Genomic DNA, 24,032 nt, shown 5'->3' on the forward strand with positions numbered 1-24,032 from the left:
CATTATCTTAAACAATAATTACATCCATACACATCAAAGCACCATACCCAATATAAAGATCATGGAGAGAAAAAATATAATAATAGAAAGAGGCTATCACAACACAATACAAAACCTCTCAAATAACACCCATAATTATCTGAGACAAGTACAGTAATATCATCATAATACATTTATAAGGCACTCTTGATGAGAAGTAGACATGTAACAAAATTAAGAAATAGAAGTAATATCCCTGCTAGCCGGAATCTTCGATCCCCGGAACTTTCCATTACCCGGAAAATAGATATTCTAGCATTCTGAGAAAAACCTTTCCGTTCCAGGCATTGTAATAAACTTCTGAGTGATTGCATCATACGCTGACACATGCCAAGAGTGTGGGTGGGTAGGCCTAGATTACAATACCCACGTGACTGCACGGAGTGCCTATGTATGGCTGATGTACCTCACAGTTTATCGCTTTGTTCACTGCCTGCTGCCATTGCATAAGCTTTTTCACTCGCTCAATGCTGTTTTTGCATAAGATCTGTGTTGTATAGTACTTTACATTACTGTACCAGGATGCAATCACCAAAGAATACAGCTAAAGCAGTGTTAAGATGTAAAATGTGAGCACAGTTAAGTATACTGTACAGTATTGTACATTCACTAGAGTGGACAGTGTAGGCCTATTGCAGGCTAGTGTGTAGAGGGTGTATATATAGTACTGTATACAATGTGTGTACTGTACAATCTCTCCTTTATGGAGGGAGAGGAGAGTGACAGCTAGCAACACCTTGTATCATCATATTACCATTTGGCCTACATGCATTACGAGGTCAAGACAGCAGCATCTGGTGAGTACAGTACAGAGTATACTCATGTATACTGTACAGTATTTTGTTTATTTACAATATATTGTATGTGTTTGTATAAATAAATATAGCTCTGTGTCTGTCTGACTGCAGTTAAGCCTCCATAGCAATGGTGCTCCATGCCAGATGCGTAGTTTAAATTTGGAAACATTCCATAGAATGTGCAATTTTTTTTATAGGGATACAAAATTTTGTCTCAATACCCAAACATCTCTCAATTGCTCCGGCTAACAGGGATATTTCTATACATCAGAAAATGTAATTAAGGATTAGCAAAGTTAAAATAAGAGTAATGATATAATAAACACATCTCGGGCAACTTTGGCACTTGTCATGTTCCTGCCCAAATTATCTCATATCATTAGATACAGTATAAACTTAATGCTATGCCTTAAACTTTACCCAAAGGTAAGATTATATTGTACAAAAAACACTTTCATACACAAACAGTTCAGTAATGACTGAAATCACAACACAAGCAATTTTGTAAAAAAAAAAAAAAAGATAGAAATGTATAGTATTTACACCTTTAAGTTTATCATCACAACATTAACATATTACCTACTGTATATAATAACATTCTAAGGTTTAAATCTGACACAGTTGTACATTCATTAATGTGCATAAATTTGAGATGCTGAAAGGCACATTTATTTACTTAAGGGTTGTCAAATCATGGTCAATGTATGGGTTAAGCACTGCTATTTCTGAGTTGGAAAAAGATAAGGTTTATTTGTACATTTGATTCCAGAACAACTCCACTTGGACACACCAAGATATAGTTGCCTACAGAGCAGTCTCAAGATATACACATCAAACAAACTGGTCAGTAGAATCTCAAACACAAATAAATCTTGCATTAAGTATTGAGACCATACAAATGAATGAGCACTATAGACTTTTCACTTATAAACCCCTTCAATATGGGACATTACTTTTAATATTTTATTTGGTTAAGACCAGACGATTTTATTCAACATAACCAAAGTTGCAAATGGGTTTTTATTTGGATTTCCTCACTTCCATCTGAATTCTGTCATCCTTTGTCAGTATCTTAACAGGTGGTTCTGTTCACCTTTCAAATCAGAATATGAGCCTTCTAATTACAGTATTACCTCTAATAATCAGGATTTTTCTGATTAAGTGAACTACTGTATGTGGGTACACTCTATGACTGATAAAAAGAGTAGACCTAACTATATTTTGACAAAATTAACTTGGGGATTATCCTTTGCAGATATGTACTCAGAGGTATTCATGACCAAAGGTTGCAATCTTCTCTTGTTCATGATTCCTGTGAATTTGTAACAAATTAACTCTTGTGATTTATTTTATGGGAATGAGTTTTAAGATTCTTAGTTCCTGTCTGGGATTTGGTTCCCTTTACCTACATATAAGTAACAATCAATTACTATCAATAAAATTTAAAGACATTACAAAAAGCATATACAGGTACTATACAGCATTGTGCCCAACTAATTACATAAATGTATAAACATATAACAGCAACACATTACAAAAACCTGATAACCATATAAATTACAATAAAATCAATCATCAAATTAAAGCCATCAATATCTTCACTTTACATACAGAACATTAAATGTAAGCTCTTCATTACTATATGTTACTCAACCTCATTACCATGAGTAATATGCCTTCTACGTCGGAAACAAACTTTCTCATCTTTGCAGTCATTACAGTCACACTGGCCATCACAGTTGAGGTAGAAGTAATAGCAGGAACCATCACCACATTTGAAGAAGTCCGAGCACTTAGTTAAGTCGAATATGTTGTCTGAATTCAAATAACAAAATAATATATAACAATTATATGAATAAAACTTGGGACAGTTAATACTTAAAATCATATGTAAAATAATACAGTTCATGTAGTGAGGAAGAGTAATTTAACAATGATTAATTTTTAAAGTCTACAAGACAAACATTATAAAATAAAATATATAAACAAATATTGGTACTGTATGTGACTTCTTTTTATCAAACAATATAAAGCAAGAAATTCTGAAAAATAAAATGTCAAAACATGTATGTGACAATCTTTTTAAGATTAATTCTTTCTTCCCTTGGATAATTTTAGGCAGTGGGCTTGAGAGAAAAGCCTCCATGCTAGCTTTTCTGTGTATATCTTCCAAATATGTTCATCTCACCTTAAATTCTCATTCAAACTTTTCTTAACATCAAATATTTTTCCACTTTCTTCTTCATCAATGATGGCAAGCTTTACTTCACCCTAGCTTCCTTTATCTCCAAACATATACATCTTTGCTATCCTCAACATATTCAAATTCTTAAAAGTATTCCTCGAGATCTATACTGGGAAAAATTTCTCATCTTTGAATTTCTATTCCCTCTGACAACTCTTTTAACATTTGCCTTTATCTTCCAGTATTACCAACCAGTTATTTATTTCAGTAATCAACATGCTACGAGAGAATGCACATCAATCCACAAAAATGGGCCTGACAGATTCAAAGTGATCCTGGGTGCATTTACATTACCAAAACCATTTTTCTCCCTCAGTAAATCCACAATGACCAGGTGCCTTGCTTAAGTGTTGTAGCATACCTGTGAGAACAGAACAAGTGTCAACTGAACCTATGCCTCTCCCACTTTAATGAAGATACACTGTTAGTTCTCAAGATGGGCTAACTGGAGAAAGTTAGAATGTGGCATTTTATATTTTGAAGGACAGGCTTAGTGTGATTGTAGGTTTTGGTTAGCACTTACATGGGTCACTCTACAACAGTGGTAATGGGTTTTATCCAGGCACAGTGTTTGCAATGTGTAATCTCTTGTTTCAGTGAAAATGGTGAGGATAATTAGCTAGGGAAATATTATCCTTTTGTATTATTGTCATGAATATGATTCATGTCATTTAATCAGGTTAATAGAAAGATGAATTGACTACATTTCCTTAAATTTCCCAACATACATGTGTGTTCCAACGGCAAGTGCTAGATAAAAGATGAGATAAAATAAAAAGTATTACAATATGTCTTATTATAATTTTCCTCCCTCTCTGTTGCCCTCCTCCCTACTCAGTACTGCCTCTCCCCTCACTCTATCCACTCCTTTCACTTCACCCCCTTGTGGATGGTATATTTCTGTTTCCTTTTTATTTTTTGATAAAGCCATAAAGAAATACCCATATCGCTGCACTATAAAATTGCAGGGATAAACCAAACAAATAACTAAGTGCCTTATTGTAGAAGAGGAACATTATGGCAGTTCACATCTTCTATAGCAGATGGAGAATGAATGTAAACAAATACAGGAAATGTCTATGTTTGCTCATGATTCTAGCTATCATGTATCATGTCAGAAAGATCCCTACAACAGTGAAAATAAGATTCATTGGAAATACGTGAGGCATTATATACTGTAAATTATTTACTCAATTCCATTTTTTATAAATACAAGTTAACAAACTACTTAATCCATTATGATTTTGGATTTCATTTACTGTACTGTACATATACACCAGGTGTACCAAAAAAATTATATCCATTTATAGGGATTTTTCTCAGAACTCAGTGCTTCATATGATTTTCATTTAATAAACTCATTGAGCTATTGTAAGGACATACCATAACACTTAAATTTTACTGTAATATTCTCAATAACAATGTATTTAATTCTACTTTTGGCCCCACACAGAGTGACTTACCATGACAATTTTTTTCATCAGCAGCATCATTACAGTCAGGTATATCATCACAGATCTTGTGCTGAGGTATGCAGACCTTGTTGCCACATGGAGAGTCAGGGCAGGCTACCACAATAATATATCACACCAATGTGAAGTGATCAGTAAAATTAGCTTGAATAAACTTATTCACATGACAACTCACTCTGTACATTGTGGAGATGAGTATCAGTGAAAGGAACCTGTAGCTTAATTTTTCCAACCATCACATGCAATCTACTCAATACAGGAAGAAAGACTGAAAATATCTTTTATAACCAATTCAAGAAATTGAGTGGCCTGGGAGAGAACCTTAACATGGCAAGCAGTTTAATGTTGGGTACATTACATAAAACACTATGCAGCTAGATGATATGTTGCTATGTATAACCTTCTCACATAGAAGGCTCAGGGGTGTTAAATCCAGTTTGAACCAGTGATTGACTCACAGTCTAGTGAGAATTTTTGAGCCATTGATTTAATCAAGTTGACTCAAATTCATTGGCTTACATACTTAAAGCCTATCTCCAGTCATAAATTATAGTTCCCTCTTCACCTTTTTAGCTCTGCCAATTTAAAAACCCATTAAGGGAGAGGAAGGGCTTACAGGCCAGTTGCTTCCTCTCCTCAGTCAAAAAATGGGATTTCACAATTAAATCTTATATTTATGATCCATGGCTTGCCATGCAACATTCTAAGCCAGCAAGTAGTCAGATTGAGAAGGTCATCTGCCATATTGTAATCTGCAAAACTTAAAGGTGACTAGAATTTTCTTTTTTCTTTTCCACAAAGCAGGAATACAAATGAAATAATTGTGCTCAACAAAAACACTATGTACACCCCCTGAATGATACTTTTTTTACCGAGTGAACACATGCATTTATGGATGGATGGACAGACCAATGGAAGAGACAAACACTTAATGTCTCTTATCTTTGAACTTATAGTATGTGCACAAGATCCATGAAGTCGGCCATTTATGAAATTCTTAACCCAAATTTATTAATTACAAATTTTCAAGAGAATATCTTTATAAAAGTGGGTGAGAGATAGGAAAGGTATATGACTAAAAAACTTGCTTAAAATTTAGCTGATGGCTTCTGGAACATCATGACATCAGGTAATCAGGGATAACCCACTCAAGAATGGAAAATGGCCATAAAACAGTGATGATGATGATGATCCTATGCAGTAGCATATATTGGTGGACAAATATTTTAAAAAACTCAATTAATTTTGATATTTAGTAAATAAATACCAATCCACTTTATAGTTTAAACTGTCAGTCACACAATGGAATGCTCTGCATCCATTTCCTCAGCCTTATGCTTGTATACATAACAAGTGCCAGACATACCCAAATAAATCTGATTTAGACGAAACTAATACATTATGAGGAGCATTCAGACGCCTCTATGATATTTATTGATCATAAATAAGTCCAGTATGCAGTTTCCTGAACTGCATTTAGATTGGTGCAGGAAGCAAGCCTTTGGTTTCTGGTGTGATCAGTTGTCAGCCAGGTGTATGAGGGCAGACACTATCATTTATCATTTGTACTTTTTTTTAACCTCAATCAATGATGCAATCACAAATAATTTAACGTATTACTGTTATCATATGACTACCGTATATACATTTTATAAGTGAATTTTCATAACTTGAATGTTCGTAAAGTGAGGATACCTGTATACTGTACTGTGCATTACTTTTCCTTTGAGTAGAGTATTGGTCTGTCACATTGATTTGTTTATGTTTAGACCACATTCTTTGCATATTTCTGTCAATTTATTTTATATTTACTTATTCATTCTTCAACTCTGGCAGACAACTGATTACAGTGCTTACTTGCAAACTTTCTTCATGTCATACCACTGATCCTAGGTGATCAGTTCTCCTTATGGTTCTTATGGAAATGATAAAAAATTATGTGATCATGAAGAGCTGGTTTTGAACATCTCACACACCCAACTCGCGCAGTCCGCCACTACAACAAAATTCAGCCCATAAGAGCCCGCACCGATAGATATAAGAACAGCACCATCCCATCTATTGTTAAAATAATAAACAACTCCTGATTTATGTACTGTACAGCCCTGTAAATGTATTCAATGCATATTATATCATTATGTCTAAATCAAATGTAAGTCTGTATATTTTCAGCCACCGGCTGCAACTCTATTAATAAACCGTTTATTATTATTATTATTAGACCTAATATGGGCAATAAAACTAAGCGAATCAATTTAGTAACAGAAAATCATGACCAAGATTTGTTACTTTCCACTTTTAGCTAGCAACAACAGGCACATTGTGATCCTAGTTCTTCCTGTAGTAAAGCTCAACATAAAATTTTTAGTTTTGTCGCCAAAGACCTAAAAATCACTTACTGAACATCATACATTCAGAGCACAGATGTGTGGTATATGTGTACTGCTTTGCAAAAGAATAAACAAAAACAATTGATTTTGCATTATGATCTTGGGGTAAAAATGATTAACCACGTAGTAACTCAAATGCCAGAGAAAATACAATAAAAATAAAGTATAATTCAAAACACAATTGCAGAAATAGGTTAACCCTAGACTTCATGGGGCATATGTGTTTGGAAAATGTGGCGATTGGCAGCTAATTAAGGTCTACTATGAAATCAATTTTGTAACCAAAGATGGCTTCTAAGTGGGTGTGAGCAAATGAATTTAAGTCAATTCCATTAAGTCAACTCTATTAAGTCATGGATATCAAATCCTCACTGGACTACAAAACAACCACAGGTAAAATGGGATCGAATGACCCTTGTCCAACTGAGTGTGAGAAGGTTGCTCATAGAAAAACATTATCTGGTTGATGAGCAGGTCAGATAGTGTATACCTGCAATTAATTTATATCCCTTTCTGACACGGGGGCAGAAAGGGCATTTAGTGGATGCATTTTCTCGGAGGCCACTTGTTACAACCCATTGATCATAAAAGGTTAATTTAGCTAATAGATTACAATTGAGAAAAAAGGCTGGACTTGCACAATATAAAAGATCACTACAGTATTACCACTACGTATATAGCACTACTTATTTTCAGAGTAATATTCACTCACAGTGTGGTGATATCTGTTTGATGTAATGAAATGTTTATTACCTGAGTATATTCAGTAATTTACAGTGTTTTACTGGATAATTCTGTGGCATACATTTCCCATGCAGACTCCTCAAATGTTAGAATCGACTGACTGCAATTGCAATTTGATAATTTCATACAAAGTGAGTCTAAAATAATATTCTCTCATATTCTTAGTTAGGGTCCAGAGTTACCTCAGTCAGGTACAAGAGAGGCTTAAACAAGAAAGTCATAATAGTCATGAACTTCAACCATAAAAATAAAGATATTTTTTTTTATACAGACTAACACTATCTTATCTGGCAACCATGGGACCAAGGCCATGTTAAATAGAATGTTGATAATTAATAGAATATTAGTCTAAGTTACACTTATTGGTATAGAATATTTCAGGTAGAGCATTCAGTGTAAAGATGATTCATTTAAAAATCATTAATGCTGTGGAAAGTAATGTACCATATTTTACAACATATAAGATGCACGGCCATATACGGAAAAAACTTGTGTATTTTCCTCCTGTAGCCATAGTTTTCTTAAAATAATATATACCCCTGTACCAGTAAATGTGAGGATTTAATAAAAATAATACCAATAAATATGTTACAGGGTACAACAAAAAATACTGTATTGCCAAACCAGTACTGTATATAAATGCCAAATGAAAGTTTAACAGTCGCCATTTCCATACATTCCTGGCTTCACCACAGCAACGGAGACGAGCAGAGATGCTACCTCCGCCGATTCCTGAGCAACAATCCCCGCCCCCCCACTCCGCACCCTCCTCCAGTTCCCCCACTGAGCCAGCTAGCTTGTGTGCAAAGAAATGTATGTTCTCATTATGTGTTTGCTCTTAGGACAATTATTTCTTTTACCTTTCTTCACAATATGTATGTAGGACAGTGTGTGCATGTAACTGAGTAGTATAAATAAATGAAAAAGTTAGGTATATTTACAGGAAAACACAAGTTATAAAACAACTATAAGACTTCAGAGCATGGCCCAGTAGCCTGGTGGTTACAGTGACGAGCCTAACCTGGCTACAATGCCGCAAGAGATGTTAAGAGTTGCAAAAAGGAAATGAAAATATCTGTATATCTTCATTTGTATGAGGTATTTGTAGATCTAAAAATAAATGTTGTAATTCTTGTAAGAGTTCAGAAACGGTTACTGCTTAGCTACCTCTGCAGAGTTGGGTGTCCGCCGTATGGACGTTAATCGTCTCGGGTTATAATCATCAGTACAGTAGCTATAAATAGAGCTTATATATTTAAAATAAATATTTTTTTAATTAATCAAAAATAATGATAATGTGTTTGAGGAAGCAATAACATAATTTTAATTCTGGAGTTTGGTTAGGTAGAATTTAGCCTACTGGAGACTGCAACTTTGCATATAGAATGGAAGCTGATTTTTTTAAAACCATTTTCAGACAAATACGTGCATCTTATATGCCGTAAAATACAGTATTGCTTCTTTATATTTCTGTGTTTAAAAATATTTGGCTCTCATTGGTACAGTAATCATTAAAAAAAAAATGAATCCGAGTGGCATTTTATTATTTGCAGATCATAAAAGAAAGCACTAGATTACAGAGGAAAAGATAAAAGGATGGGATGAAAGATGCATTAGTAGTGAGGGGATGGACTTTCTGGAAACATTGGCAGGTGTGAATAAGTGGAGAGTTTGGTGTGAGGTTTTGAGGAAACAGAGTGCTGATGATGATGCTGGCTGGCATGAAGCAACAAGGGTAAATAAGATTAGCATTCTTGCTGTGGAATTAAAAAAAAAAATAAAAAATTTTTTACAGCAGTAAATATGAATGAATAACAACAAATAAGAAAACAAAACTATGCATATTTGCTCATATTTCTAGTTACTCTGCATTAATCAGCAAAAAGAAGTACAGTATACACTTCCAATTTCTTGATGATTCTTGAGAATCAAGTCTGTGAATAAAAGGTCAATGTATCTTTTGAGAAAATATTGGCATTCCTGGTTGCCCATTTAGGAAGAAATATCCAATAGCAACAGTTTAATACACATGTTACAGTAAATCAACAGCATGAATCACAAGTGATCAAAATGATAATTCAAGGAAATTAATGAGTTACAGATTCAGGAGAGAGTGAAAATGAGAACAAATGACTCCTCAGACACTATAACACATGACAGTTGCTCACCTCCCATATGTAAGTTTCAACAATTAGCTTGACTTTATTTCAGTTTCAACTGAAAATGGAAATTCAGCAGAAAGTATTATGCCAAAGCATAATGTCTCAGCAAAGAGCTGAGTGGTGTAAGGCTGGATGAATGTGCGGTAGAGTGTAAGAGGGAAAGCAGATGTACGACAGTGGTGTAACAAGAGAGGAGGGAGAGCCCACAACACAACCCAGCTGCTTTCTTTCCCTAAATAAATTTCTGCTCTCTTTTTTATTTTCAGTTTCAAGACAATCTGAAACTTCACTTTGAAATAAAAGACCAAAAGCAGAAATACGTCAGCAATATTTCCTGGGGACTAAGGAGGAGGGAATATCGATCACGCTCCCTCTATCCCAGTAAACAACACGGCAGTCATTGTGATATTGTTCACTACTCTTCTTCGTTTGGCAGTGTACAGTATTCTTATTTCCTAGTGAGTTCTGTTTTCTTAATCTAAAAGTATTTACTTTATATTATTTCCACCAAAAAGTTTCTGGTCTTATTGCATTTTGGATTTGACAAACTACAGAAAATGGAAATGATTTATGCATATTAAAATAAAGGTCCTAACATTTTTATCAAAAATACTCATTCCACGAATACTAGACTTGTAGATAATAAGAAATCTTAAGTCTACTTTATTAATGTTCTAAATACTGTACTATAGTGTGTGTGTGTCTGTGTGTGTGTGTGTGTGTATATATATATATATATATATATATATATATATATATATATATATATATATATATATATATATATATATATATATATATATATATATATATATATATATATATATATATTCTTTGCTTGTCTTAAAGCACCATACACAAAGGGGGAACTGTAACATACTCAAGACACAGAAAATAAGCAAAAGCTCATTACAATTAATACCACTCACCACACAAAACCCATTTTTTTACAAAATAGCACATCACAAGGTTGGTACTAACTTGCCATGAGGTTATCAAATAGACAGTCCTGTTCATCAGAACCATCTGGGCAGTCAGGATTTCCATCACACATTTGGGAAGGGGTAAGACACAGAGAGTGGTCTTGGCATAAAAATTTACACATCACCTCCTCCTGTACACTCAGAAAATAGCCTTCCGCAGGAGCTGACGATGGATCAATGTCATCACCATCAATATTATCAAAAAATAAATCTTCTGTGACCCCGATGCCACCGAAATTTGAGCTAGGATTTTTGGTGGGATTCTGGAGATGTACTTCAGGATTGTCTTCAAACTTGGTTGCTGGAGCAGTAAAAATATTCCTAAAGATTCTAAAAAATAGTGAAACAACTTACAGAAGAACTTACCATTATTACAATTAATAATAAAATACATAAAGTTTTAAAAGAAACACTAAGCCATTCATATACAAATGCAGAGAACACATGCAAGGCTCAGAAAACAACATGCTTCAACTGTTAATAAAATAGTAAAACCTTTAACTGATAATAGTTGCACAAGATCATCCTCTCCAACAAGTGGAAGTGTTTCTTAATGCAGCATGTAAATAAAATCATAATGACAAAATTGGCTATACTGCAGGAAAACCACATACAGTATATTGTTATGGTAATATCATGCTATGAATGATTAGTAAGTTATCAAGTCTATTTTTTTAAATATTTGTAGTTTTGTGTACTGCAGTACTTCACAGCTATAACAGGAAGGTCATAATTACATAGATCTTCCAAAAGTATTAAGAGCAGTTTCCTATGTTAAAGTTAGCTCAAACAATATTATCTAACTAAAAAGAAGTGAAATTGTTGAGAATAACGATATTTTGTCTTTTGAAAATGAGGTCTGATTTTGGCAGTACTATTTTACCTGATATTGCATGGTAAGAAAACATCAGAAATAATACAGTAAAGTGTATGAATGATTCAATGCACTAATAATGATATGCAAAGTTCTATGTTACAAAATGTAATTGTATATGTGATGCATATGATACATGAGCTATCGGTGAATGCATACTAGTACTGTATCATGAGCAGAAATTATATAATCATATATGCTTCTGCCATATATTGTATGTGTAATAATAAATTTGATGCATAATGCTAATTTCCATTATTTATAATCAACAATCGACTACAACATTATTAGAATTTTGTTAAAAAGACTACTATTGAATTTTCTTATTTATTGTTGAATGGGAGCAATATTCTGTAATAGCATATATCCCTTACAGCAGTTACAAGGGCCAAATGGCAGTGAACGAGGGATAAACTCCATATTTGTTACTGATTGTGGCTACTACACACAACAGTGGGATAATATGACAGGTTCGGTCCAGTTTCCCTATAATCATACTCTCTAATTATGAATCCTGAAGAAACTCTCTCTCTCTCTCTCTCTCTCTCTCTTTTCTCCTACATTCTGATTCTAATATTGTATATGGTCAGCAGCACGTGACTCTTTCCCCCACTGAATAAATAAAAAGTGCACAGACTTTTCAAAATGAGTTAAGTTTAGTTATTCTAGTTGTTGATACTTCTAGTATTAAGGTAGTTTATAACCAGAGTTTGCAACAATAGTTGATAAAACCCATTTAAAAAATAACAAAGTATCCAAATGATATGAACACTAATGAAAGCAATCAAGTTCACTACAATTTTGTATAATTTTTATAGAAAATATTTTATGTAGAAGTGCAATGGATCATACAGATACAGTACCATAAATTATGTCATGTAAAAAGTTTAACACATGTTTCTAACAACAGCTCATGTACAAGACATTAGATAGAAATAATTTAGTATTCATGATTATCTGCAGTAAGCAATAGTCGTTAATAGTATTAGTTTTGATTTGGACAGAATGAACAATGTAAGTTCCAGTAGCATTAATTTTGGACTGTATGAGTTTTAGTCATATTAATTTTAGACAGAACTTGGGAACTAACCATTGACAATCACTTCAGCAACAGCTCTTGTCGTGCCAGCGCTGTTGATGGCTTCACAGATGTACCGGCCTGCATCAGATGTCTTAATTCCACGGAACTACAGAACAGATATGTGTTAGCTTTGCTGCTCTTCATAGGATTGTATCATTTTCAACTACAGTATTCAGTATTGAGATGTACAAACGAAATATTTGCAAGCATGGTGTAATTTACAGAGATACAAATATCCTATACTGTACTGTGTGATCATCTTACCATCATTTCACCACCATTAATAATAACAGATGGAGGCATATATCCAGATTCCTTGGACCAGTTAATGGTAATGGGTTGAGGACCTGTGGCTGAGCAGCGAATGCGAACTATCTCTCCAGGCCGTACAACTTGACGTGCTGGGTCCAAACTTATCCGTGGAGGTGCTGTAGAATGATATAAAGTCATTAGAGAAAATATCTAACTAATGAACAGTAAACTCTCTAACAGGATGGCATTGCCATGATTAATCACGGGATCTTGGGCAGTGTACAGGTACTATTAACAAGAAATTATTCCAATTACATGACTGTATTTCCTATGCATCTGTAATTCCCTGCCACCACACTGCTCTACACACTGATTGGGTAGACTCTATCCAAGGTACTCAGACAGCATGATGATAATTGAGTGGCTGTGAGGGGAGCAAGATATTTTGTGGGGCCTCAACTTCTCTCCTGGCATACAGTGTTGTATATCCCTTTGTGGATTTTTCATGACTAACCTTCCCACAGTCTTTCAAACAGATTGCATCGCTAAGTGCTCCAGTGTTGGTGTGACCCCTCCTCTACACCCATATCTCACACTGAGAGCACCCCTCCCATAAGCAGAAATGCTGGAACAATGGACTGGCCTCATCAACCACCTAAGTTGCTCCCGCTAGCCTTGGGGGCTGGCAGATGCATCATTAAGGATGCAATTTGGGTCTGGCTTGCTCTACTCAATGTTTACTTAATTGGAAAAACCATTCCTATTAATGACCTGACCTGTGTCTAAAGACTGTGAGGGGGGTGAGATTTCTGGCCATGGTCAGGAATACCAGGGGATTAATTTAATTTTGTTTATAATTTATGGCATAATGTGAGAATGTGATGACCCAGCACTATGTTACAGTACACTATACCCTAATTAATTTTGGATCATCATAATTCAGATTTTGGCTGCTACATAAAATATTCTTATATAATTACTGTGCAAAAATAAATATTTCTGAAATATACATACAGCAATAATAAAGTATAAAATATAGTTATAAATAGATGTAACACTTACTGTACATCGAACACTACTATTCAGTTAATTCAGATTTTTTGGTAATTCGGGTGACCCAGAGCCAATTTTTTGTCGAATTACTAAAAGATATATATGATAAATAAAATCAACATCAATGTAAGTTTATTAATGCATGCATTCTAATTTCTATTTGCTGGATAACTTCACTTAACGGGCTCCTCTCCACCAAATAACCCATTAATTAAAGAGCTAACTATAACGGATTTTTTTTTCAGTTTCCATAACTAAAACAACATAAGTCAAATTTAATCCCTGCAGACACATCAGATGAGGGAAACCCAAGTTTCCCACATTGTGAAGAAAAAAAAAGGCCTGCTAGTATTTACCATGCATTACCTACTAGTCTTCCACTTCTACTCTCATTCTAGTATTCATAGTTTGAACTACGTATAGTGTCAAATATGAAACACCTTTCCTTACCTCGAGCTACAGGTGAATCCAATGTTTGATTGAAAGAAAAACAGTAATACTATTATGAGAAGGGAATGGCAGGTGACCTTACACTTAAAATTGACATTGTACTCTAAAAATGTTTACCATAATTAAAAAATCAACAAGATCAGTCTAAAACACACTGGTCACAATATTATAAAATTTATGCTTTTTTTCTTTTTTTTAAACAGGCAGATTGCAATTTATGAGGATTTGGTTTACAAAATTTTTAATTTTTATGTTAAAAAATCCTACACTTTGATTTATGGACGAAAACCCCAAAGTTAAATTTGTTTTCATTATTTATGTAATTTTTTCACAAGCCATAATGGAAATTTGCCAATAAACATGATGGTTATTCAAGCTAAGGCCATATTTTCATAGATAAGGTTCTTCAATCCTATTACAGTAGAACCCCAATTATTCAGCACCTACGGGGATTGACATGTGTTGGATAAAGAGTTTTCCTGTCAGTTGAGTCTCAATCTTTGGATCCCCCAACAAATCCTACAATGCACAGTGCTACAGGCTGACCCCACAAATGTGTGTCTCAGAAAAACAGACTTCTTTAACACTTATTCCACTCTGTATAAGTGATGTAGCTAAGAAATAAAGATGATATAATTTAAAATTATAAAATCAGAAAAATGATATAATTTAAAATTATAAAATCAGAAAAATGTGGGAAAGTGTTGGAAGAGAATGTGTGTGGGGCGGTGGGATGTAACTGTGTCACCGACTCGCCAGCCCAGGTGCCACGTATATTGTTACTTGTAATGAAACTATAAAAGTGGTGGAAAAATCATTACAATACAGTAGGATTTCAAGTTTAGCGAGTTTTAGTTTTGTTTCATTTGTTTCACAGCATTTTTAGAATTTCCAGCCTCTCATGATTCACGATTTTCATTACCATCTTCACTAGTCAAGGGAGAGCAGGCAGCATGCATTGTGGTGGATCCTTTGTTATCCGCAGTCTTTTTTGTTTACGGCAGTTAGTTTGAATGAGTGAGAGCGAGCGGCGCAGTGACCTTGGATTATACAACCCATTGTGCCTATGTTTCATGAGATTCTAGTGTACTATTACCGATTCTTGTATAATAACAATAAATGAGGTGAATAATGTAAATGTGGGGAGTGGTACTGGTGGTAATGACGGCTGTAGAGAAGGTGAGGATGACAGTCCCAAGCCAAGCGTGACTAATGTTAGAGGGTCAAGAAGAGGAAATGCACCCTTAAAATGAAGCAAACAGTTGCTTGAGATGATCAAAAGTGGTGCTAATAACTGTGCAGCCATGAATAGGTTCAACTGCCCCGAATCTACCATATGTTCCCTTAAGAAGAACAAGGAAGCCTTAACTGCTTCTGTGAATGTATTCTCAAGATTTTTTAGTAACAGGATGTTTTCCAATACTTCACAACGAAACCTACTGCTTGTTATCACAGAACATTACCTTCACAAGTGGGTAGAAAGAAGAAACTGTGAGCAAGGCGACCTGTCTGGTCCACAGATAGAGCATCAAGCACGTGTTTATTACGCTGCAGTTGCACAGAAGAAACGCGTTAACTCTCCACCACCATTCAATGCTTCTGTTGGTTGGTTGGTTGGCTGCTTTTAAGAAGCATTATGAAGTCTAGTTTGCTCACTACCATGGGGAGAGTGCATAAGCCAATGTTGTAACAGCACAAAAATATTTACCTGTCTTTCAAGCTCTTTTGAAAGAGGGTGGTTATTGCTGAGACCAGATCTTCAATTGTGACGAAACTGTCATTTTCTGGAAGCGCTAACCCAACCACTTTCATTGCCAAGGATGAAAAACAGGCAAGAGATGTAAAGACTTCAAAGGACAGGATTACAGTTTTATCCACAGCTAATGTAAGTGGAGATTTCTTGATAAAACCCCTGATTGTTAACCATGCTGCCCATCCTAGAGCCTAACCGTCATGCCAATATGTCACACCTCAATGTTTATTGGACGTTTAATAAGCCAGCTTGGGTTACGACATCTTTATACACCGATTGGTTTGACAAGCACTTTGTTCCTGACACCCAACAGTACTGCCGGAGGAAGAACATTGACTTCAAAGTGATCCTGGTGATGGATAATGCTCCTCGACACAAGTTTCTAATTGGACGCTACCCTAATGTACAAGTTATCTTCCTTCCTCCTACCACCACATCGCTTCTGCAGCCACTTGACCACAAATTCATCAGTACAGTATTGTTAAACTGTTCTACTATCAGTCACTCTATTAAGACTTTCGTCAGCAGACAGACTCATTAGTTGAGTTACAACAAATCGAAGCAGAACTTTCTGACAGCGACCAGGCTCTACCAGCACCAGCTAACTAGGAGGAGGAGGAGATGGTAGACAACCCGACTACTAGTACCTCACATGTACCACCCCGCAACCTTTAGGTGTTATCAGATTGTGAATTTAGGAAGAAATATAGGAGTAATATTAAAAATGCAGTGGATAGAATTGTTGAAGCATGGCGTAAGATTAATGTTGCAACAGTGCTACACGCATGGAAGTCTTTGTTTGCTAACCCCGAAGTAGGTGGGGTAGAGCAGACCGAGGCAAGAGAGGAGAGACAGTCCATGGCGGCATCACTAATGACACTGTGGAGGTAGTGCGGTTAGTCCCAGCCCCGGGATTTTTTAATGTTCAAGTTGAAAATTTGCAAGAAATCATTGGTTAATGCCAGCAGCAACTGAGAATTGATGAAATGTTGGAGGAGGATGAAAACCAACAAGAGCAGCAACCAACACAAGAGGATGATGTTAAGCCTGGTGAACCTACAACACACCAGCTGACTGATGTGCTCAAAAGCATCAAACGTGTCAGTGAACAGCTATAAGAATATGATACCAGGCCTCATCCTAGGAACCTTATCTGCCCTGCTCTTGATTAGGTTATGGAGGAATATAAGGCTTTGTACAAGTCCCGTGTTAATGCTCATCAGCAGGCCCTTATTACTCGGTACCTGTGCAAGGCCCAGCCTGTTAATGCTTTGGCAAACATCACTTCAGGAGATGATGATGACACCACAGATGATGATATTGAATTGTTGGGTGATTTGCTGGTGGAAGAGCTGCCCCAAGACTTTTAAGGATTTGATGCTGAAGTTAGAGGAAGTGAAGAGGAGGGAGCAGGTAGGAAGCAGTAACCAATCATCCCTGCCTCAGAACCCATTAACCATTTCACTGACTCTATCAAGGTAAGTTATTCTACAGAGTGAGTATGTATAAATAATGTCATCAACAATATGTACAATATAATATGTATGAATATATTATAGTAATGTCATTTTCTGGGTAGGTTGTAGGTCATTATAGAGGGGTTTGGGTGACTGACCATCGAACCAATTAGGTTTATTTACATCTATTTCAACGTCACTCGTTTGGCGATTTTGAATTTTGTGATGCTACGGCGGCACCAATTAGTCGCTAAACTCGAGACCCTACTGTACTATAATGTGATTTAGAAATATATGAAAATATAAAATAAGAAAATGAAGAGCATGGGTGTGTATGTGTGGGAAATGAACATATGTAGAGGCAGTGGGCTTTAACTGTGTGGCCACGCTCCGTACCCGATGTGACATCATGGAATACACACAGCACGCCAGCCACATGTCTGTGAGTTAGCTGGTTGATTGCCTGGCTGAACTGGGTCACATTGCCTACAGGATGGTTCGAGTGTGGAAGGAGCTATTTTTTGTACATAAAATATATGCTATAATAATTTATGATATGCTATGTATTAATTTTATTGTTTATCATAGCAATAAATATGGGAGCTCATCCCCATTGTGCGTGGTATTTAAATTTACAATTCTAGCTGATTTTGGAGGACTTTTTATTTTTATTATTACATGCATTTCCAGAGTTACGACTGTTTGATTTACAATCATCTGCACTTACGAACGGATCACAATACATTCATCGCAAATTTTTTATTTAAAGTCCCATTTTTTACATTATTTGTTATGTATGGGATATTATTGTTGTTTAGTCTGGGCAAGATTGTGCTTTAACCTAACCTAAACTATGGAATTAACACTATTATGACTTACAAACAAATCAAATTACGATCAGGGTCCAGGAACCTACACCTATCGTAAGTTGGGGACTGCCTGTATTATATCATTTTGATGCCAGTTGGTTGACTCTTCCAGTTACCCGAAGTCCGGATACCAGGGTTCTACTGTACTAAGAGTACAAGAGTACTCTTACTGCTATGAGAACTGATCCTTGTATTTCTCTTAAGACCTTATTTCAAAGCTAAAATATCTTAAATTATAAATATAATTAATTCAAGAAAACAATGTCTGGTTCTGTTTTTGTGTAATGAATATTTATGATTCAACAAAGAACATTTATAATCAAACAATGTAGACAGAATGATAACTGTAATGGGATTAGGTGTACCTCGGGGAGTACACGGGTCTCCTGCAGGACGCAGCACAGGGGAAAACATATCACATTTCAGCACAACAATATGAACATCATATAAGTATCTGTACTAAAATTTTCATCCCTTAGCAATTTTTCATATATTACAGTTGTTACACAAAACATATATATAACAAAAACAAAAAACAAAACAATGACAATAAAAATCTGCCTGAATTATTAAGGAAAATTATCAAAATATGAAATCCCATTTTTGCAATTAGTGACAAATGATAATGTGACCCCGTGAGTGAAACTTTTACATGGGATCGGACTAGCAGAGCCTGTGAATCAACAATTGAGTTGGCAGACATCAGCTGTAGATAAAAAATCAATTTTGCAATACGGGTTGAAATACTGTAATAATTTTTCAATCTTGGGAACATCAAAACTCTTGGCCTCTCCTCTCATATCTTGCATGTCTTCTAAATAAGGAAAGGTCTTGCTAACTCAGCTAATACACTTTACATTGCCAATAATGGATGAATTTATATGGGAAAAAGTTACTTCTCACTACATAAAAAAATAAATTCTTAGTTTGTGTGAGATTTCAAATTTTACTCACAGGATGAAAATAAATGTTAATGGGTTTGGTAGCCAAAGCTGTGTTGTGATATTTGTCACATTATACATAGCATGTGCCTAGTGCACGGAGTTTTAATGAACTTTTTCAATTGACGGGGGTTGTCGTGTTTACAACCAGAGTTTTAATAAAGTTGAATCATGAATGACACCACACTATAGTGCTTGACAGGGAGGTGTGGATATAAATTTAACTTATAATATTGGAATTAGCTCATTTTATTGCCACACCTCCCCATCAAGCACTGTAGTGTGGTGTCCTTCGTGATTTATTTATTTTTTTAAACTCCGGTTGTAAACACGACAACCCCCATGAATGGAAGATAGTGATTAGAACTTCAGGTGTAAATGTAGAGGGGATGAGAACCAAAAACAGGCCAAGAATGACATGGGGAGAGATTGTAAGAATAGACATTAGACTTAAGAACCTGACAAGAAAGACTGCAAGACACTGTGTAGTATGGAGAGCTTGCTGCCAGCAGGTAACAGCAGCTAACCCATGCAAGTTTGGAAAATGGCCATAAAATGATGATGATTATCACATGCTCATCAATCCTACTAAATTTGGTGTAAGCCTAAAAACCTGCTCTCAAATTATTTTTGGGTTACAGACAGACAGAGATCAAAAACTATATTTTGCCCGGCAATCATGGGGAGGGCAAACCTCAATTAATCAGCTTGCCAAAAAAATAAAGCGAAGATAAAAATGTAGGATTTTCAGGAGGAATAACTCATTTGAATACTGAATGATTTCACAAAAATGTGAGATGAGTCTGTGACTCTGCTACTGTTACACAGCCTTTATTGTAAGAGAGGAGAGTCCATGAGCTTCAAAGCTCAAGCACTCACAATGCTATCAATAATATGGTGACTTGATTTGTTCCTGATTCATTTCATCCTGTATTGGGTTCCTGACTTGTGGTTTTTAATAGGTAGTTAGCAAATATTGCCCATGAGATATTGCGAGTGTCTCAAACACCACTTTCAAATTTCATAACTACAAAGTTATTTAACAAAATGTACTCACCAAGAACTTCAATTTGAGAGTAGATGGTAAAAAGAATTCTGCCTGTTAGACGATCTACACCCACACACTGATACTCTCCTGATGCAGACTCATCGGCATTATTCAGATGCAAAACATTATTCTCAATACGGGCCCCCACTGGTAGTGGTCGCCCGTCACTACGCTCAAAAATAAATCTGGTATTATCTGCATCAGGACCTGAAAAAAGAATTATGCAAATATTTAATAAACCCTTTAATACATGCTCTGCACCTAAATTTGCGCAATTTAAATGTACTCCATTTACTCCAGTATTTACAGGTTTCAGCCATACATTTACCTGTCCTAATTATAAATAGTTTACTAAACCACATACTGGTTCATCTCAGCAAAGTGAGTCACCTTAGCATAAACAGTATTGCCCTATACCTCTGTGATTTAACACTCCCCCAAAAAGTTCATTATACCATTCTATGGTTTACAAGTCCACCTTAGTTCATAAAGTACTTGTTTATCCTAGCATATTTTGATTCACTCCAATACATAAGAATTCATCCAAGAATAAACTGGTTCATTCAATACAGTGTACTTACTGGTTCACCGAGTTCATTATTTATTTGCAGAGGTTATTCGGTTCACTCATTTGGTGTCTAAAAGTTCAAAATAATCGATCAAAAATTAAGGCAAAAACACTGGTGAACAAATTGTGAACAAGATAAGAGGTCAGGACAAAAGATCAATTAAAGTGAGATATAAGGGATGTAAAAGCCTAGGTCCTTTTATGGATGGACCTCCTAATATGGTAACCAATAGAACCATAACAAATAACATAATTCATACCACGATTAAAGCAAGAGAAATCATAAGACCCTCCAACAGGAACAAAGATTGTTGAAGAATCATCTGGCCTAGTAGGTTGTTCAGGAAGAGTTTCTGCTGGCCGATTGCCAGGCAGAATATCCTCAATAGTCAACTGGATTCTCTCCTCACTCATACCTGAAAAATTTACAATTAATTTTAGTTGTGTGAAAACATGTTAGCATAATATATATCCTACATTAAAAAATCTAAAATACAAACACAATACACCTTAATCACTGAAAGGCAAATGAGGAAGGTAACTCTCTTTAAATCATAACTTAGAATAAAAGTAATTTTAAGAATTAGTCTTATAAATAGGTAACAGGTTAATAGAGAGAAAAAAAATCTTCTCCGGTAAAAGACTTTCAACTCAAGTCATATTTTTTAGTACCTTTCTAGCAGTCATTCCTTTAATACAGTCACCCCTCAGCATTAGCAAAATTGGTATTTGTGAATTACTGTTTAAATGGGAAATAAAGGAATGCATTCCAACCCCATCCACAAGATGACCTATTGCTCAAACAAGCAAAACACAAAAGAAATTAAACTTAAGATAAATTTATTTCAAGTACAGTAGTCCCCTATTCCTTATGAGTCTGAGCAATATGAATCTGCATATACAGGTATCCCTCATTTAACAATGAGGTAGCGTTCCTGAAAAACCTAACTTTAAGTGAAAATATCCCTAAATAAAGGATAACAGCAGAACAAGGAGGGCGAAGAACAGGTTCAAATGGAAGGGCGGTAAACACTGTCCTGTACTCCCTAATAATAATAAACAAGTTTGTTATATATGGTTTGAAATTAAACAATTGATTTACTATCACCAAACTTCTACATAAATAACATGGTTCAGGGTTAGACAATTTAGTGAGCAAACGGTGAGACCTAATTTGATTAAATTTCAGATTGCAAATGAAAAAAAATTAATAAAAAAATAAAAAAAATGCTATGATGAACAATAAAATTGATACATAGCATAAAATACAATAGCAACTATTTCATGTACAAAAGAAGAAAAAAATGCTCCTTCACTCAAACCACCTTCTGGGTGATGCAACACAGTTCAGCTGACTCCAAGACATATGTGTGTGTGTGTGTGTGTGTGTGTGTGTGTGTGTGTGTGTGTGTGTGTGTGTGTGTGTGTGTGTGTGTGTGTGTGTGTGTGTGTGTGTGCCATGACGTCATATCGGGGGAAGGGAGCACGGCTGTGCGGTGTCGTAGTGAGTCAGCGATCCAGTTACAGCCCACTGCTTCCACACATACGTTCACTTCATGCATATACACAGCCATGTTCTTCATTTTTCTTATTTTATAGTTTTATGTAATATTTTCTTCGTTTCTAAGCCACCCTAGAGTTTTGTTATGACTTTTCCACAAATTTTACAGTTTCATTCATCACGTAACAATGGCAACATGCCATTTCACAGGCCACCCCATCCTCAGTTCTTTCCCCTTCCCAGTGAGTCAAGCTACCGCTAAACCAAATTTTGACCTAACATTAGGTGAGAAGGGATGTAAATAAAAATTTATTCCAAAACCAAATTAAAGTAATGTTAAGTGGATTAACATTAAATGAGGGATACCTACATGAAAAATATAATTGTAGCACTAATCCACCCAACATGAAGGTAAACCCAACTTTATGAAAGTTCATGTGAGTTGCCACGTGACTGATACTAATTAAAATTTGGCACACACCTGGTCCTCCTTTTCTGAACCTACATTACTCTTCTAATATTCTGCAATTTTCTCAACAATTACTCTACTATGCACTTTCACTGCCTTTTATTCATGTACAAGTTTCTTTATGCAAGAAAGTATACATGCTCTCTGCTATTGCTGTTATAAACAGCTTCTTGATTTCACCTTTTATCCTTAATGTATTGCCATAAGAAAGCTTTTTGAGAGCTGGAGTCTTATAATAAATGAAAATGAAGTCTCAAATCAGTATGAAAACTGAACTGACATGAAACATTGTAAATGATGTAGATGTAATTTATATGCATGTTGAAACATGAGGAGGTTTGTTTATGTATAACCCAATTTATTTAATAAGATGATTTTGACTTACCAGCAGAGTTCCTTGCAGTACACTGGTAAGTCCCTTCATCAGCTCTTGTAACACTGGCAATCTCATATACAGCAACACCAGGACTAACTGATTGACTTGGTCTGTAATCATTTAATATCAAAGAAGTTAACAACAACTTATTCACTATCTGAAGAGAAACATAACAACAATCATGATCTTTTCTAAACCAGTGAAGCCTCACTACAGGTAGTTCAGAATATATTGAAAATATCAACAAAGAATAAAATTCTAAGCAAACTCTGAAATACCCGGTAAGCTAAAGTCTGAAATCTCTTATGCGGTACAGCCTGAGTGTGCACACTTCCATCCATGCTTTTTGTTATGACAGTTTGCTGGAAGTCACATGTAAATTTTATTAATTTGACTCAAATTTTTGTCAAGTTGAACTCATCCTTCTCCCATCTAGTTCAAAATAGTGAGGTTGTAATGTGAGTAAAGCAGTACCAGAATGGGATAAGAACCACAACCAGCCAAACAC

At 35.3% G+C, this 24,032-nt stretch overlaps 1 protein-coding gene across 1 annotated transcript in view; it reads right to left on the reverse strand.

Moving 5' to 3' along the window:
* Positions 1-24,032, reverse strand: part of LOC121853164 (basement membrane-specific heparan sulfate proteoglycan core protein-like) — a 476,204-nt gene that overhangs the window by 48,082 nt on the left and 404,090 nt on the right. The window contains exons 84-93 of the mRNA XM_042347127.1: positions 23,534-23,634; positions 21,439-21,594; positions 20,620-20,817; positions 18,987-19,007; positions 14,543-14,548; positions 13,052-13,215; positions 12,797-12,893; positions 10,831-11,133; positions 4,545-4,649; positions 2,499-2,651 (exon numbers count right to left, since the gene is read on the reverse strand). Coding sequence (XP_042203061.1) covers positions 2,499-2,651; positions 4,545-4,649; positions 10,831-11,133; positions 12,797-12,893; positions 13,052-13,215; positions 14,543-14,548; positions 18,987-19,007; positions 20,620-20,817; positions 21,439-21,594; positions 23,534-23,634 — 1,304 coding nt within the window. The remainder of the gene's footprint in view (positions 1-2,498; positions 2,652-4,544; positions 4,650-10,830; positions 11,134-12,796; positions 12,894-13,051; positions 13,216-14,542; positions 14,549-18,986; positions 19,008-20,619; positions 20,818-21,438; positions 21,595-23,533; positions 23,635-24,032) is intronic.

The sequence above is a fragment of the Homarus americanus genome, unplaced genomic scaffold, assembly GCF_018991925.1.
Source record: "Homarus americanus isolate GMGI-L3 unplaced genomic scaffold, GMGI_Hamer_2.0 scaffold32871, whole genome shotgun sequence".
NCBI classification, from domain to species: Eukaryota; Metazoa; Arthropoda; class Malacostraca; order Decapoda; family Nephropidae; genus Homarus; species Homarus americanus.